The sequence below is a fragment of the Lemur catta genome, chromosome 10, assembly GCF_020740605.2.
Source record: "Lemur catta isolate mLemCat1 chromosome 10, mLemCat1.pri, whole genome shotgun sequence".
NCBI classification, from domain to species: Eukaryota; Metazoa; Chordata; class Mammalia; order Primates; family Lemuridae; genus Lemur; species Lemur catta.
Window position 1 is genome coordinate 75,934,420 of NC_059137.1, and position 13,123 is coordinate 75,947,542.

Consider the following 13,123-nt stretch of genomic DNA (forward strand, 5'->3'; position numbering starts at 1 on the left):
ACCATTTTTAAAAGTCTGTACAAGAATAGCTCTCTACTTCAAAGATATAAAGGACACCTGAATCATCAGTGGCTATCAAGCTTATACTACTCAAAGCAAGCAAAAGCTTTATGTTCGATAGTCATTTTGCAGTTTTCCACAGGAAAAAAATTAATTTGGGAGTTGAGCTATTGTCGCCACTTCTACAGTGCGCCCTCAGATGTGTTAGATAGACTAGCAGGGGGTGTACACACTTCAGCTGTAACAGATGTTCTTCACACTTGTTCCTTGTGATAAAATTAACATCTTAAAACTAGCTAATTTGCAAACAGAGAAGCAACATAATTGCACTTTAACAGCTGAACAGTTTTACTTACTTCCTGAGACAGAAATGGGATGACTTGTGCACAAATCGTATTCAATCTCTTGGCGATTTCAGTCTATAAAGACAAAGCCATACAAATGTTTAGAATACTTCACAATCAGTTCAGAAAGGTAAAACTTCATGCCTCCAACACTGTAGTCCTCCTCTACCTCACTCTGGAAGGCATACAATTGCTTCCCCAGGTTATGCTACTAATATTTATCTTGAGATAAACAGTAGATATCAATCCCACTTGCAAAGTAAGGCACAACTGCATGCTTTATTGCTCACTTAATAACAGATAATGAGTAGTTTAATGGAGTTGGAAAATCTGTGTGGTATAAAGCTATACTATCATTTAATCTGGTGATTGTTCAGCCCTTTAAGAGATGTTTTTCAATGATGGCACACCATGGCACATCTGTGTAGTTAAAGCAAGCTCATTCAAACTGGAATCAGAAGCCACTGGAGCCACCCAGCAGTGTCAAAGCAGTCCGGCTTCCACAGACGAGGCCTTATAAGGCGACAGAGCAGAAGAAAAGGACCCACTGACCACCTTCCCACTCTCGCACAATTGAAACAGGATTTTAATGTTAGCAGCCTTCATTAAGTCTCAAAATTTCAAATAAACCAACAAAACATCACTAAAAATACTTGAGTCTAGAGTGATGGTCAAATCCCAGTATCTGGAAATTTTACCACAATTCAGCACCAAATGCAAAGACCTCACTGACAGGGCCCATGGGTCAGCTGAACATAACAAAAGGCATCTTCACAGTGTCACAAGCTGTTTTAAAGAAAGCGGGGAAAACAATTCTTGCTCAGCTCCACATGCACAGCAGTCCCTCTGCTATAAGGGACAAAATAGCAAGAGAGGGAACGGAGGGTCCTCTGCTCCCAGCCTAGGAGAGGATCCACCTGCGCCACCTCCAACATCCTGCAAAGCAGCTCTGCTTTCCTCTAACTCTGAAGAACCAGTTCTGCTTTTTTTAAAAAGGAAAAAAAAAAGTCATCTGTAAAGAGACCTAACACTGACCTTATTTATTTCATCATGTTCTGTCAATGCTTACTAAATGCCACCTCTATTACTGAATTGGGCAATGAAAATGATCACGAGGAGAAGAAAATTAAAAAGCACGCAGTCCATGCCCTTGAGAAATAGAGAATGGAATAAGCATGATAAAGTAGAAACCCCAGGAACTTTACAATCAAGGATATAAAAAGGAGCCTCCTTTTGTCCTCTAAGATGACTCCAGTTAACTAAGCAGGAAAGTCTTGGTTTTATGGGCTGGTTGTAGGCCAGCCTAACCCAATTCTCCCTGACCAGCAATGAGACAGAGTTACATGCCATGCCATGGAAAACACGCACTACAAGAAGGGGAGATGACTGATATGGAGAGCAAACCCATGCATGACCTTGCTTTAGCCAATGAGGCAAACAGATACACGCAAAATGGGTGCAGCTGTACCAGGTATAAAAACAGAGCTGGGTCAGCCCTACCCAGTTCATTTGTTCACAGCCACCCACTCAAGCTAACTCAAGGTCATGCCTCTCCTCGAAAGCACAAGCGTCTCCTTTCCTTTGCAACAGGGTTCTGCACTGTGTATCAGGGTGTACCGTAAAGCAGGGATGCCTTTCGTGGACTCCTACGCAGGTCCTTGCTCCCTAGACCCTGCCTACCATACATTCCAACAGCATTCTATACTTTCCTCTTCTCCAAAATTCACACTTGACGTTTTCCAATTTTAAAAATGATATATGCTCACACTGAGTGCACAGACACACACACACACACACACACACACATATATAGACAGACAAATATAAAAGAATGTTAACCCCAAGTCCATCACCCAAGGATAAGCCTGGGTAACACACTGGTGATTCTGGGACACCATCGTTCCAGGCTCTCACTATCCATGCAGAAGGCCAGCAAGAGACAGACACGCTTTAACACCCAAGGGTCCCATTATATACACTGCCTTTCCATAATTTGTTTTCCACTCAAAAAATGTGTCATGGACACCCTCCCAGTCAATAAATACATACATTAGTAAGTACATCAACCTATTCCACCACATAGACATATAGATGTTGAAGCACCCTGGCATCAGTAGATATTTACATTTCATCTAATTTTCCTCAATTACAAATTCTGTGTCAAATAACCCTCCACACAGATCTCTAAAATGAATCCCTAAAAGTGAAACTGCTGGGTCAAAGTGTGTGTGTATTTTAAATTGTAATGCAGGATGCCAAAGTGCCCAGCAGGAAAGCTGCACCAATTCACACTGTTGCCAGTCTAGGAGGGAGCTTGCTCTCCCAGCCAGTGTCAATATTGGGTTTTGTTGACCTTTTTTTTAAATCTTCATCCATCTAATAGATTAAAAAAATGAACTCATTTTTATTTGCATTACTTGCATTCTTCCTGAAGTTAAATATTTTTTCATGTATTTATTAGTTCACCATATTTTTCCTTTCTCTACTTTTCCGTTGATGTTTCATCATTGTTGTCTTTTGGTAGTAGTTCTTTACCTAAGACAATTATTAACCCTTTATCAGAGTTTGTCCAGCTTGCCACTTGTCTTTCAACCTTGCTTAATATGGATTTCTTGCAGTATAAAAACTTTTTAAGTTTTTACGTGGCCAAACAAAAAGAATTTTCTTCCTATTCTGCCCTTTGGGTAGGGATTAGAACACACCAAGATTATAAAAGCCATGCTTAATTTTCTTCTAATGGTGCTATGGCTATACTTTTTAATATTTAATTAGTTGATCTAGCTAGAATTTATTTAGTTTAAGATGTCCTCATCTTTAATAATAACTGTTATTACATAGAATGGCATCAAGGTAAAACTGAACATGGTCAGAGACCAGTTAAGACATAGTCTCAACAGAAAGAGCTTGTAAACCTTTGATAACATTAAATTATATTTAAAAGAAAGTACAGATTAAAGCAAAGACAATACAGTAATCCCTTGGTTTCTATGGGAGATTGGTTCCAGAAACCCCCAAGGATATAAAAATTTACAGATTCGGCCGGGCATGGTGGCTCACACCTATAATCCTAGCACTCTGGGAGGCTGAAGCAGGAGGATCGCTCAAGGTCAGGAGTTCGAGACCAGCCTGAGCAAGAGCGAGACCCCATCTCTACTAAAAATAGAAAGAAATTAGCAGGACAACTAAAAATATATAGAAAAAATTAGCCAGGCATGGTGGCAGCTGCCTGTAGTCCCAGCTACTCGGGAGGCTGAGGCAGGAGGATCGCTTGAGCCCAGGAGTTTGAGGTTGCCGTGAGCTAGGCTGACACCATAGCACTCTAGCCCAGGCAACAGAGTGAGACTCTGTTTCAAAAAAAGAAAAACTACAGATAGTCAAGTTCCTTATACAAAATGGCATAGTATTTACATATACCTTACACACATCTTCTCATATATCTCTAGATTATTTTATGATACCTTATAATACAATGTAAATGCTATGTAAACAGTTGTCATATTGGTACTATTTAGGGAATAATGACAAGAAAAAAGTATATATTCAGTATTTTTGATCGTGGTTGGTTGACTTCACAGGGGCAGAACCCCCGGATACAGAGGGCCGATTATACCATATAAGTTGGGTTAGACTAAGACTGAAACGGAGGAAGAAAAGTTAGAGCTCAAAGCTCAAACTGATAAAGAAACAGCATCAAAAGCCATACCATATGTTCTAGAAATTCTAAGTAAAGGGTCTGGAGAAGAAACAGAAATAGGAGCAATCCTCCCTCTGCCAGGTCTCTAAACCCTAACCTTGAACAATATCCTGACAAGTGAGCTTGATTTTTGAACCAGAAAACCTAAATTCAAGTCTCACCTCTTCTACTTACAAGCTGGTTTAACCTGGACAAGGCCCTGAAACTCTCTGAGCTGCACAACGTCCACAAGAACAACCTATCAGCTGGCAGTGTGAGGACGCAGAGTTCATCCGGCAGTGCTTTGTGGATTCTAAGGCATCACCACCACCTTCCCAGGAGGACTTCATGAACGTTTTCCCTGTCGCCTAAAACGGTATAAATGGCAGCAGCATAAAAACTGGCAATAACTCTTCGTACTATCTCTTGCTTCAACACAAGGGTATTCTGATAAGATTCTTAATGTAGCACCAATTAACAAATAGTGTCTTCACCCATGCTTCTCTTTCTGATCAGAGACTGCTGGCGGGTTTGCCCGGATATTGACGCTGCTGCCTTCCACCTCTTCTGACGGCCAGATAACTGCAGTGAAAACACCACGAGCTCACTGTATCTTCCACCTAGAAATCATTTTCCTGCCCAAAGACGAAGGTGTATTTGGTACCTGCTAAACCACAAGATTTATAAATAAACTTTCCCTGTGCCTGGATTTTTGGCACTGTATAAAGCAAGAACAACAAATCAGCATTCAAGAGCTATCCCCAAACCGAATCTGCATGGAAGCCTCTACCCAGAAATTTAAGCAGCTGGATGAAGGGCCTAGCAGCACCAAGCCTGACTTCACAGACAGTCACCACCCTGAGGCAGAAGGAAGCAGAAGTCCAAATGACCTATCTAGAACAATCTTTTATTCTCCTGATCCATTCCAACTCCCCTCACTGACTTGGATATGGTAATAGTTGGCCTTTATAATCCAAAAATTTGGGTAAACTAATACTGGGTGTCCTAAGCCAGGTCATTTCAACTGCTGGGTCCCAGGTCTCTTATCTGAGTAACAGAAACACCACCAATGTAGAGTTGCATCAAAATCAAGTAAGTTGATATGTAAGTGAAAGGTATGCTATTCCAAAATGCTATACAAATACAAGTGATCTTCCCAATCCTTCAAGGCCTACCTGAAATCCACTTAGAAGCTGTCTTTCCCTGTTGAACACCAATAAACACACTCTTCTCTGGGCCCTTCAAGATCTTCCAATGCACTTACTGTCATTTGGTAAACCAAACCTATATGCTTAAAAATCACATGTCATATAAAGCTTCCATACACTTTCTTGACAGCTGTCTGCACAGTCTTCTCAACACAAGATGAGAAGCATTAGGAGAATAAGACTCCTATTAAATACTGATCCCAAGATACATATTCAAAATACTTTCAAAGTCATGCTTCACTGAACTAAAACTGAATCTCTATGTACCCCTAAACTGTTACTAAACAGTGCTAGAGAAAGATCCTGTTTACAAAACGAAATTGTATGTTAGCAGGCATAAGACTCATGTACATGTATATTTTAACAGAGCTAAAATATGGCCAAAGACCTCAGGGACCAGCAATCAATCAAACCCTGGTGTACCTTGCAGGGCTTTTAAATTCAAGGTATGTTTTTCTGGGCATCTGAACTTCGAGTTTACAGATTTTATGATCCCTAACCTCGTCTTGCCACCTTTTCATACTCCTCACACCTTGTCTAATTACAATATTCAACGGCCCACTCCTCAATGCCCACCCGCACACTTCCCCACTACACACAAAGTAATGCATAATGAGTATTTGAAGCTCAAAACAGGGCGAGGACTGCTTAAGAGTAATTGCCCATCAGTCTCAAAGCAATCCAATGGCACCTTGCCCAAAGTCAGCTTAGGGAGGGGAAACTCCACCAGCATTAAATTGCAAATTGATGGATCATAAAAAATGGTGCTTATGCTGAACACTGGCAAACTGATCTTTTGGTTTCTTTTTCTTTGAACCAAGCGGGAAGCCAAGATGAAAACACAGTGGAGTGTTGGTAAGAAGTGTCTGGCAACAGATAAACGGGCAAGAACATGAAAACAAAGCACACAAAGGAAATAAATAGATCACCTCTAAATCCCTTCTGACCAGAAGTTTCTGAGTCTGTGAAATGACAGCCTTAAATACAGAAAAGAGTACCAACCTCACCAGCAACCAAACAAAATGCAAATTTTGTTGTAAGTAAGGTGGGACATTCGGAACTGGTTAAGGTGGTTTTAAAAAAAAAAATTAATAACATCCAACGATGATGAATCCTCGGGGAAACAGGAACAATCGTACATGACTGATGACAGAGTAAATTGGTACAGTTGTCTTGGAAAGCAACTGGGCAATGTGTTTCAAGAGCATGAAATTATTCAAACCCTTTGGTAAGGCTTCCCACAGCTAAAAATTTATCCTAAGGAAATAGTTCAAATGAAAAGCATTCCATGCATGAAGCTGTTCACTGCAGCACTGGTTTCAGAGCAAAAGAGAGAAAGCGAGGTGATAAAGATGTAACAGCAATTCAACACATCACAACCATCTGCCCAGTTTTTGAAAAACTTATCGTTTGCTCTCCCAATAAATCGGTTGTCTAGTACTAGGAGAACACTTAAATACACTACACCAGCCCACAGGCATGGTAAGCAACCATTAAAGTCATGTTTATGATAATGATGCCAAAATGTCCAACACATTTGCTAGATGAAGCAGGAGGGGAAGAACAAAGGTGTGGTGTTAGTATGCCTGTGTTTTTGGTTTTTTTTTTAAACATCAGGCGTGTGGCCAAGCACTGTAAGCTGATACCCAAAACAAAAACAGTGATTATGCTGAGATGGTAGGGTCACTGGTGACCTTTTTTCCCTTCCCGTAACCCTGTGAACACTGCCCTTGATTTCTTGTTTAAATTTATTATTAAATTGGGAAAAGAGAGAAGAGTGGTCGGGCCCACCATGCCTGCAAACCCAGGATCCATTTGGGTACCCAGCCCTCTTAAAACCTTTAAATCACATATGGAGAAGCAGCTGCCTAAAGGAAATGATTTGCCCAAGATCATAAAGTCAGATTAAAAGCCACAGTGCCTGCCTAGTCCTTTCTCTGGGAAGGAGTAGGAAATTGGAACATACCCAAGACCAGAAATGGAGCTGACAAACTCAGCCTTGACTGCAAAGCAATACAGTTGAACGGCCATACAGCCCAGACAGGACTGCAGCAGCCACAAGGCCACCATGCCATCCCTTAGCCAACAATGCAGTACAGAAGTGGCCCTAGTTTGTCAATGACAGGGTCACTGTAGCCTTGCTACTCTGGCACAACTCTGCACTAAAGAATAGGCATTTTATAAAGGACTTCAATTATAAATTGCAAACCTTAAACAAACAAGTTGCAGCCCAAGTCACTTTAGTGTTCTCCTTTATAGGCAGAGAATTAAGCATCAACCCTAACATCAGACCATCTAGCCCACCAGTAGAGCAAAATCCATAAAACCGCCTCCAGTTTCGGAAGATGACATCTGATAAACCTAAAGAAAATTAGAGATGTATGTATAAAAACTATACTGATACACACAAAACACTACAAATAATATTCCAATACTCCCTTCCCCTTCACAAGAGAAGAAACATTCTTTTCCAGAGGCCTCCTTCAGAATATTTTTGACTCACAGACTCCCTTTTATCATAGCCATCTTGCTCACCAATTTGCTCATGAAAAGGTAAATTTCTCTTCAATTCTAATGCATCAGAGTAGCTTTGGTTTAAAATCTGATTACGTTGCTAAAACAACTAATCACATCTTGGGGAATCCAAATTAAGATAATGGGGGGTATCTTTAAGTTGAGGTTGGAATGGTTAATGAGGTTTTCAGTGGTGCTCAAACTTGAGTGTGCACTGGGATCACCTGAAGGGCCTGTGAAAACACAGACAGCGGGGCCTCAGCCCCAGAGCTTCTGAGAGCGGAGACCTACGCCTAAGAACGTGCATTTCTAACAAGTGCCCAGGTGATCCCGAAGCTCCACACCTAGAGAACCACTGCTGCCTACGATCACAGCGTCTACTGCGCAGCACCCACCAGGCCCTCTGGCATGTACTCTCTAATCTTCATGTGGACACCAGGTCCCCTGTGAGAATGAACTGAAAGGTTAAAATAACTTGCCTAAGGTCAGAACAAGCTAGTGGAGAAGAGGTCAGGCCTGTCTGTCTCCAAAGCCTTGCAACAACACAAGGGTCACCTTCTCCACACATTTTTTACAAAACACTGAGGCAAGAACACAAACCGGGGGTGGAGGAACACATTTGCCTCCCGTGGAAAACCTCAAACAATATTCTTCTAAATTACTCCACTCATGGCAATGTCATCTCACCCCTTCTTAAAACCTGTGATTAAAACAAAACAATGAGTACCAGATGACAGAAACCCTTTAGAGGCTCAACTAATCAGAACATAAGTCTCCAATTATTGGCAGATAATATAATAACTTTTATGTTGCATCTCCCTCTCATTTGGCAGCTACTGCATGCAGCATTCTAAATCTGAGCTCTTTCCAACTGGGCCCAGATTCTATCTTTTCACTGCTCATCTTTCACACTCACAGCTTCTCTGAAAACAAGGAGGGGTTAAAAGAATGGAAGAAGAAGAAAAAAAAAACACCGAAGGCTGCGCAGGCAGAGATAGCAACACTAATTGCTCCCATTCTCTGGCTCCTCGTGAGGCAGATTGCAGAGGCCTGCATCTCGGGAGAAAGCTCTCCTATCTTCGAGGCAGCTCTCAGCAGAGCAACTCAAGTGCCCTTAATTGTTTATGTTCTTAATGCAGAGCCTCTTGAATGCATTCATTTTTAATAGCAGGCTTGAGTGTGGGGCCCATCAAAGAATGACAAAGCAACTCTATTCATTGGTTCTCCTTCCTGCAATGATGGTCTTTTGATTTATTTGCAAATGACAAGCTTGCCAGGCCCCACTTGAGAGCTGCCCTCATTTTTTTTTTTAAAAGAATTCAGTTGCATTTTCCAAGATGAAGTTGAGTCTACAATGCTGTGTATTTGTGTAAATTTTTCCCCCTTCAGTTCCTTCTAATTAATGACTTAAATGTTTTGACCCAACTGTTGCCAAGCAGAGCATTTGGGCTTTAATTTGTCATTTTGGTAAAGATGCATCTTTGACAAAAGCGTCGCAGCTGTTTCAGTTCCTAAATAGCACATTTCCATTATTCAGAAACCCTTGTTATATGGAGTTCAGAAAGGGCCTGTTCACAGGAAATCGTATTGACTTGTCCCGGGATGGAAAAAGGACAGCTTTTGGTGGCCTTAAAGGAAAATGCACCCCATGAGCCAAAGAAGGTTTTCAAGACAGACTCTGCAGCATGAATCACAGAACATCACCATGAAGTCATCACCTATTGTTCTCTGGTGGAAAGAAAAGCACACCTCTTCCCTGGAACACGCCCCAAGCAATCCTACACCTTTAACCCTCTTCACAGATATTAGTCATTAGGGAGCTCATGAGAAATTAGATAATACCACACAATAGCAGGATTAGTGGGAGGAAAAGCAGACTACATTATTATCATCACTGGATGAAGGTTAAAATTACAATCGTGAAACTAAAATATGCTCATGTAAAGACAAAGACTGCATGAAAATCTGCAAAAATCAATTTACCTCTGAATGTCTTCCTTAACACATTGAAATCTTCAGTCAATCCAGATGGAAGGCAAAGGAACTTCCTGCTTGAGGTGACCATGGGCCAGTGATTCCCTAATTTTAAAAGCAGCTGATTGACCCACAGCACACAGGAATTAACAATAACAGCTGGGCAACTTCTTAGGGAAAGCAGCTACTCCATGAGGAGATGCAGGCCATCGACGTCACATAATGGCTGCAAGTTTGACAGATGTATGTGTTGGTAAGGCCCCAGGGCAAAGCCATCACTGGACCCCCAAACTCAGTGCTGAAATCTCAGTTGGAAAGTCCCAGCCCCTGAGTTGTATCTCTGCTCTCCCCAGGCTGAGCTGCTGGCAAGAGGTGGTCCCCTGGGAAGGAAGAGAAGGTTCCTGCCCTTCCCAGATGGAACCTGGAATTCTCTTTTCAATCAACATCATATGCCAAGAAACCTGCAAAGCTCCAGAATTTACTCTCAAGTAGCCAGAACGAGGATTGAGGGGAGGGCCTCTATTTCAAAAAAGGCACCAGAATCTGCCTTAGGGACAGTGCACTGTGTATCCTGGAAGCCGGGGGAGGGGCCAAGTCCACGGTTGGGAGCCACTGAGGCAGTCAACAGTTAACAGTCACACTTAACAGTCAAGAAAAAATTTGTTTTCTCAAAAGCATCTGAGTCATGATTAAAATGAAATCTGGGATGCTGGCTAAAATTTTCAAAGTATAACCTTTTTGAAAGCTTATTTTAAGTATCTGGAAGACAGTAAATACAAGGATCCTAGAGGACAGACGTCATGGTGTACAGACTCATCGAATATTGACTCTGCTATGCATGTGGAGGCAAACTGGAATAAATACAAATGACCTCTTGCCAAAACCAACCCCAATCACTGCATCGTACGTAATACAATGCACAGAGAAATCTAAGCAAGAGAAAAATAATCACCATTCCTCCAAGATAACAATCAACCTACTTTCTGGAGAAAAAAGTGTGTCGTAGGAGAAAGAATCTATTTGGGGTGACAGAGACTGACGAAAAATATACATAATTAAAAGTATGCCAGCCGGGCGCAGTGGCACGTGCCTGTAATCCTGGCTACCAGGGAGGCTGAGGCAGGAGGATCGTTTGAGCCCAGGAGTTGGAAGCCTGCCTGGGCCATACAGCAAAACCCAATTCTCTTTAAGAAAAAAAAAAAAAAAAAAAAAAAAAACCAGTATGCCAAAGAAAAAACCCTGAGTCCACTCATGCTCAGTCACATCAGTTTATAATTTTAAAATTACACAGATTATAAAGGCATCTAAGTATATGTACACTGAGGAAGTGTTAAATAAAAATAAGAAGGGGACAACAAATAAAGGTAATAAAGGAATAATAAGCCAGGGGCCACCAGAAGTTACCACTCCTATAATTCACAAGTGGACAAATCAATTTATGCGCTCGTCTGTGTTTTTAGAAAACATCCTAGATATCTTCCATTAATTATGTGGGTTCCAGGACATGTCAATTCTCGTTTCCCAGAGCACCAGAAACCAAATTTAACCCACGTATTCTGTTACACTGGTCTGCACTTGTGCGGTTCCCACAGGGCTGGGCTGGCTCAATAACGCTGCGCTCCTTCTGGAAGAACAGAATAGACTTCCTGCCATTTGGACTGTGAAACACAGTAATCCACCAGGGAATAAAGGTCAATGTTGCACTTTTGGTCATTACTGAATCATTTGAGATGATCTGTGGTGAGGATGAGAGGAAAATCGAAGGCTGTGAGAACACTGCAAATGGCTTGACCTCAGACCAATTTTCATCTCCATTTGTCTAATAGACATGTGCATAAAAAGCCCTCCCTTCTTCTGGGCCATTCGGCTATTTTCAAATCCGTGGCACAAGCCAGAAACCAGTTAAACAATATATTAACAAGGGGAAATAACCTTTTAAGCCTCAGACTAAAGCTTATTCAGGTTTTAGGTCATCAGCTGAAGTTTGGAATGCAATTTTCCAGTCTACATGCAGGACTGCAAAGTAGAAATTTTAACTAATAGAGAATCATCTGCAGTGCAGGGGCATGTGCCAAAATCTCCTTACTTGTACATGCAAATGTATGCATGCTTACACCTCCACCCCCCACCAGAAGACATCCACACACAAAGGAGAACAGCAGTTCCGAAAACTATGTGTTGCTGCTAAATAAATCTTTTTTTTCCGTGTCCAATTAAAGCTGCTTAATCATTATTAAGGCATTTCAATCCTTAAATACAAAATATTCTTGGGAACCGGGAGCCTAATCATCATTTAAGCCATGGAATAAATGTTAATATCCCTTGACTTAATACCAACACTCCCCTTTACTGGTTTGGCCGAGCTACTTTTTTTAAGGTACTGTTGTATCATATATAAGTTTAGGCCCCCACAGTATATCAATGTCAAACAACATCGTGTCAAGCTAAGATTCAATTCAGGTAAGTGCCACTGCCAAATTTTCCTGTTCCCAGACGGGCTTTAAGATTATTTTATTGCTTAAAATTTAATTTGTTCCAACTCGTGTCTCCATGACAACGTTGGCTAACCCTGCAAATCATTTGTGTAATTGGATATCTTATCTTTCTATTGCTCTCAAATCGAATGATTCTGCTAGAATTGTAACAGCCAATCAAATTTACAGTCCTCCTGAGTAATAGACTTGGAGAAGTAGCCACATTCATCTCCTCTTTACAGCCATATTAACCAGTATGCGACAAACAGCAGAATCCGGTCTTCAAACTACACCCCAAATTACAAATGGTGTCAATACCAATATTCGGACAGTGCAAAGTCTACTCAAAAGCCCCTTCCCTTTTCTATTGCTTTAATGTGAGAAGCAACAATTAGTATTTGTTCCACATAAACTTTGAGCAGTTTCAGCACTTTGAGGGAAATGGACAAGAATAATTCCAGAAGCTAATCAGAAAAATAAATAATAATAATGTTTTAAAAATCATAGCTTTTGGGGGATATTTAACGTTGTGATAAAATAATGACCAAACACTGGCTGCACAAGATTACAGTAACGCACTGACACTGGCGGTCAGGGGCCCTTCAGGTAGGTAAGCCATACTTAATAGAATGAGTACAGATTTAACACCTCGTTCAAAAGTCTCTGTACTCTTACAGAAATCCACATAAACAAAATCTGACACCACCTTGTACTTCATTTACTTCCCAAACATCACACAGCATCCATGGTAGTCAATTATGAAATACAGAGTTTTTTATAAGATTCAAATGTCAGCAGTTCTCCCCTTGAGTTAGTGGTATGATTTTGGCCTTTGGTCAGCTAAAAAGTACAGAAGTTGGACACATTTCAGTGGTCCAATTCCAATCTTCTCAGTAGCTGTGCAAAGACACTGGCTCCAAGGGAGCTCATGGCCCA

General features: G+C 41.2%; 1 protein-coding gene across 5 annotated transcripts in view; it reads right to left on the reverse strand.

Annotated features, from left to right (window-relative positions):
* Nucleotides 1–13,123, reverse strand: part of TLE1 (TLE family member 1, transcriptional corepressor) — an 89,963-nt gene that overhangs the window by 62,229 nt on the left and 14,611 nt on the right. For all 5 annotated transcript variants that reach the window (XM_045563786.1, XM_045563784.1, XM_045563788.1 and 2 more), the window contains exon 5: nt 357–419. In XM_045563786.1, the coding sequence (XP_045419742.1) occupies nt 357–419 (63 nt within the window). The remainder of the gene's footprint in view (nt 1–356; nt 420–13,123) is intronic.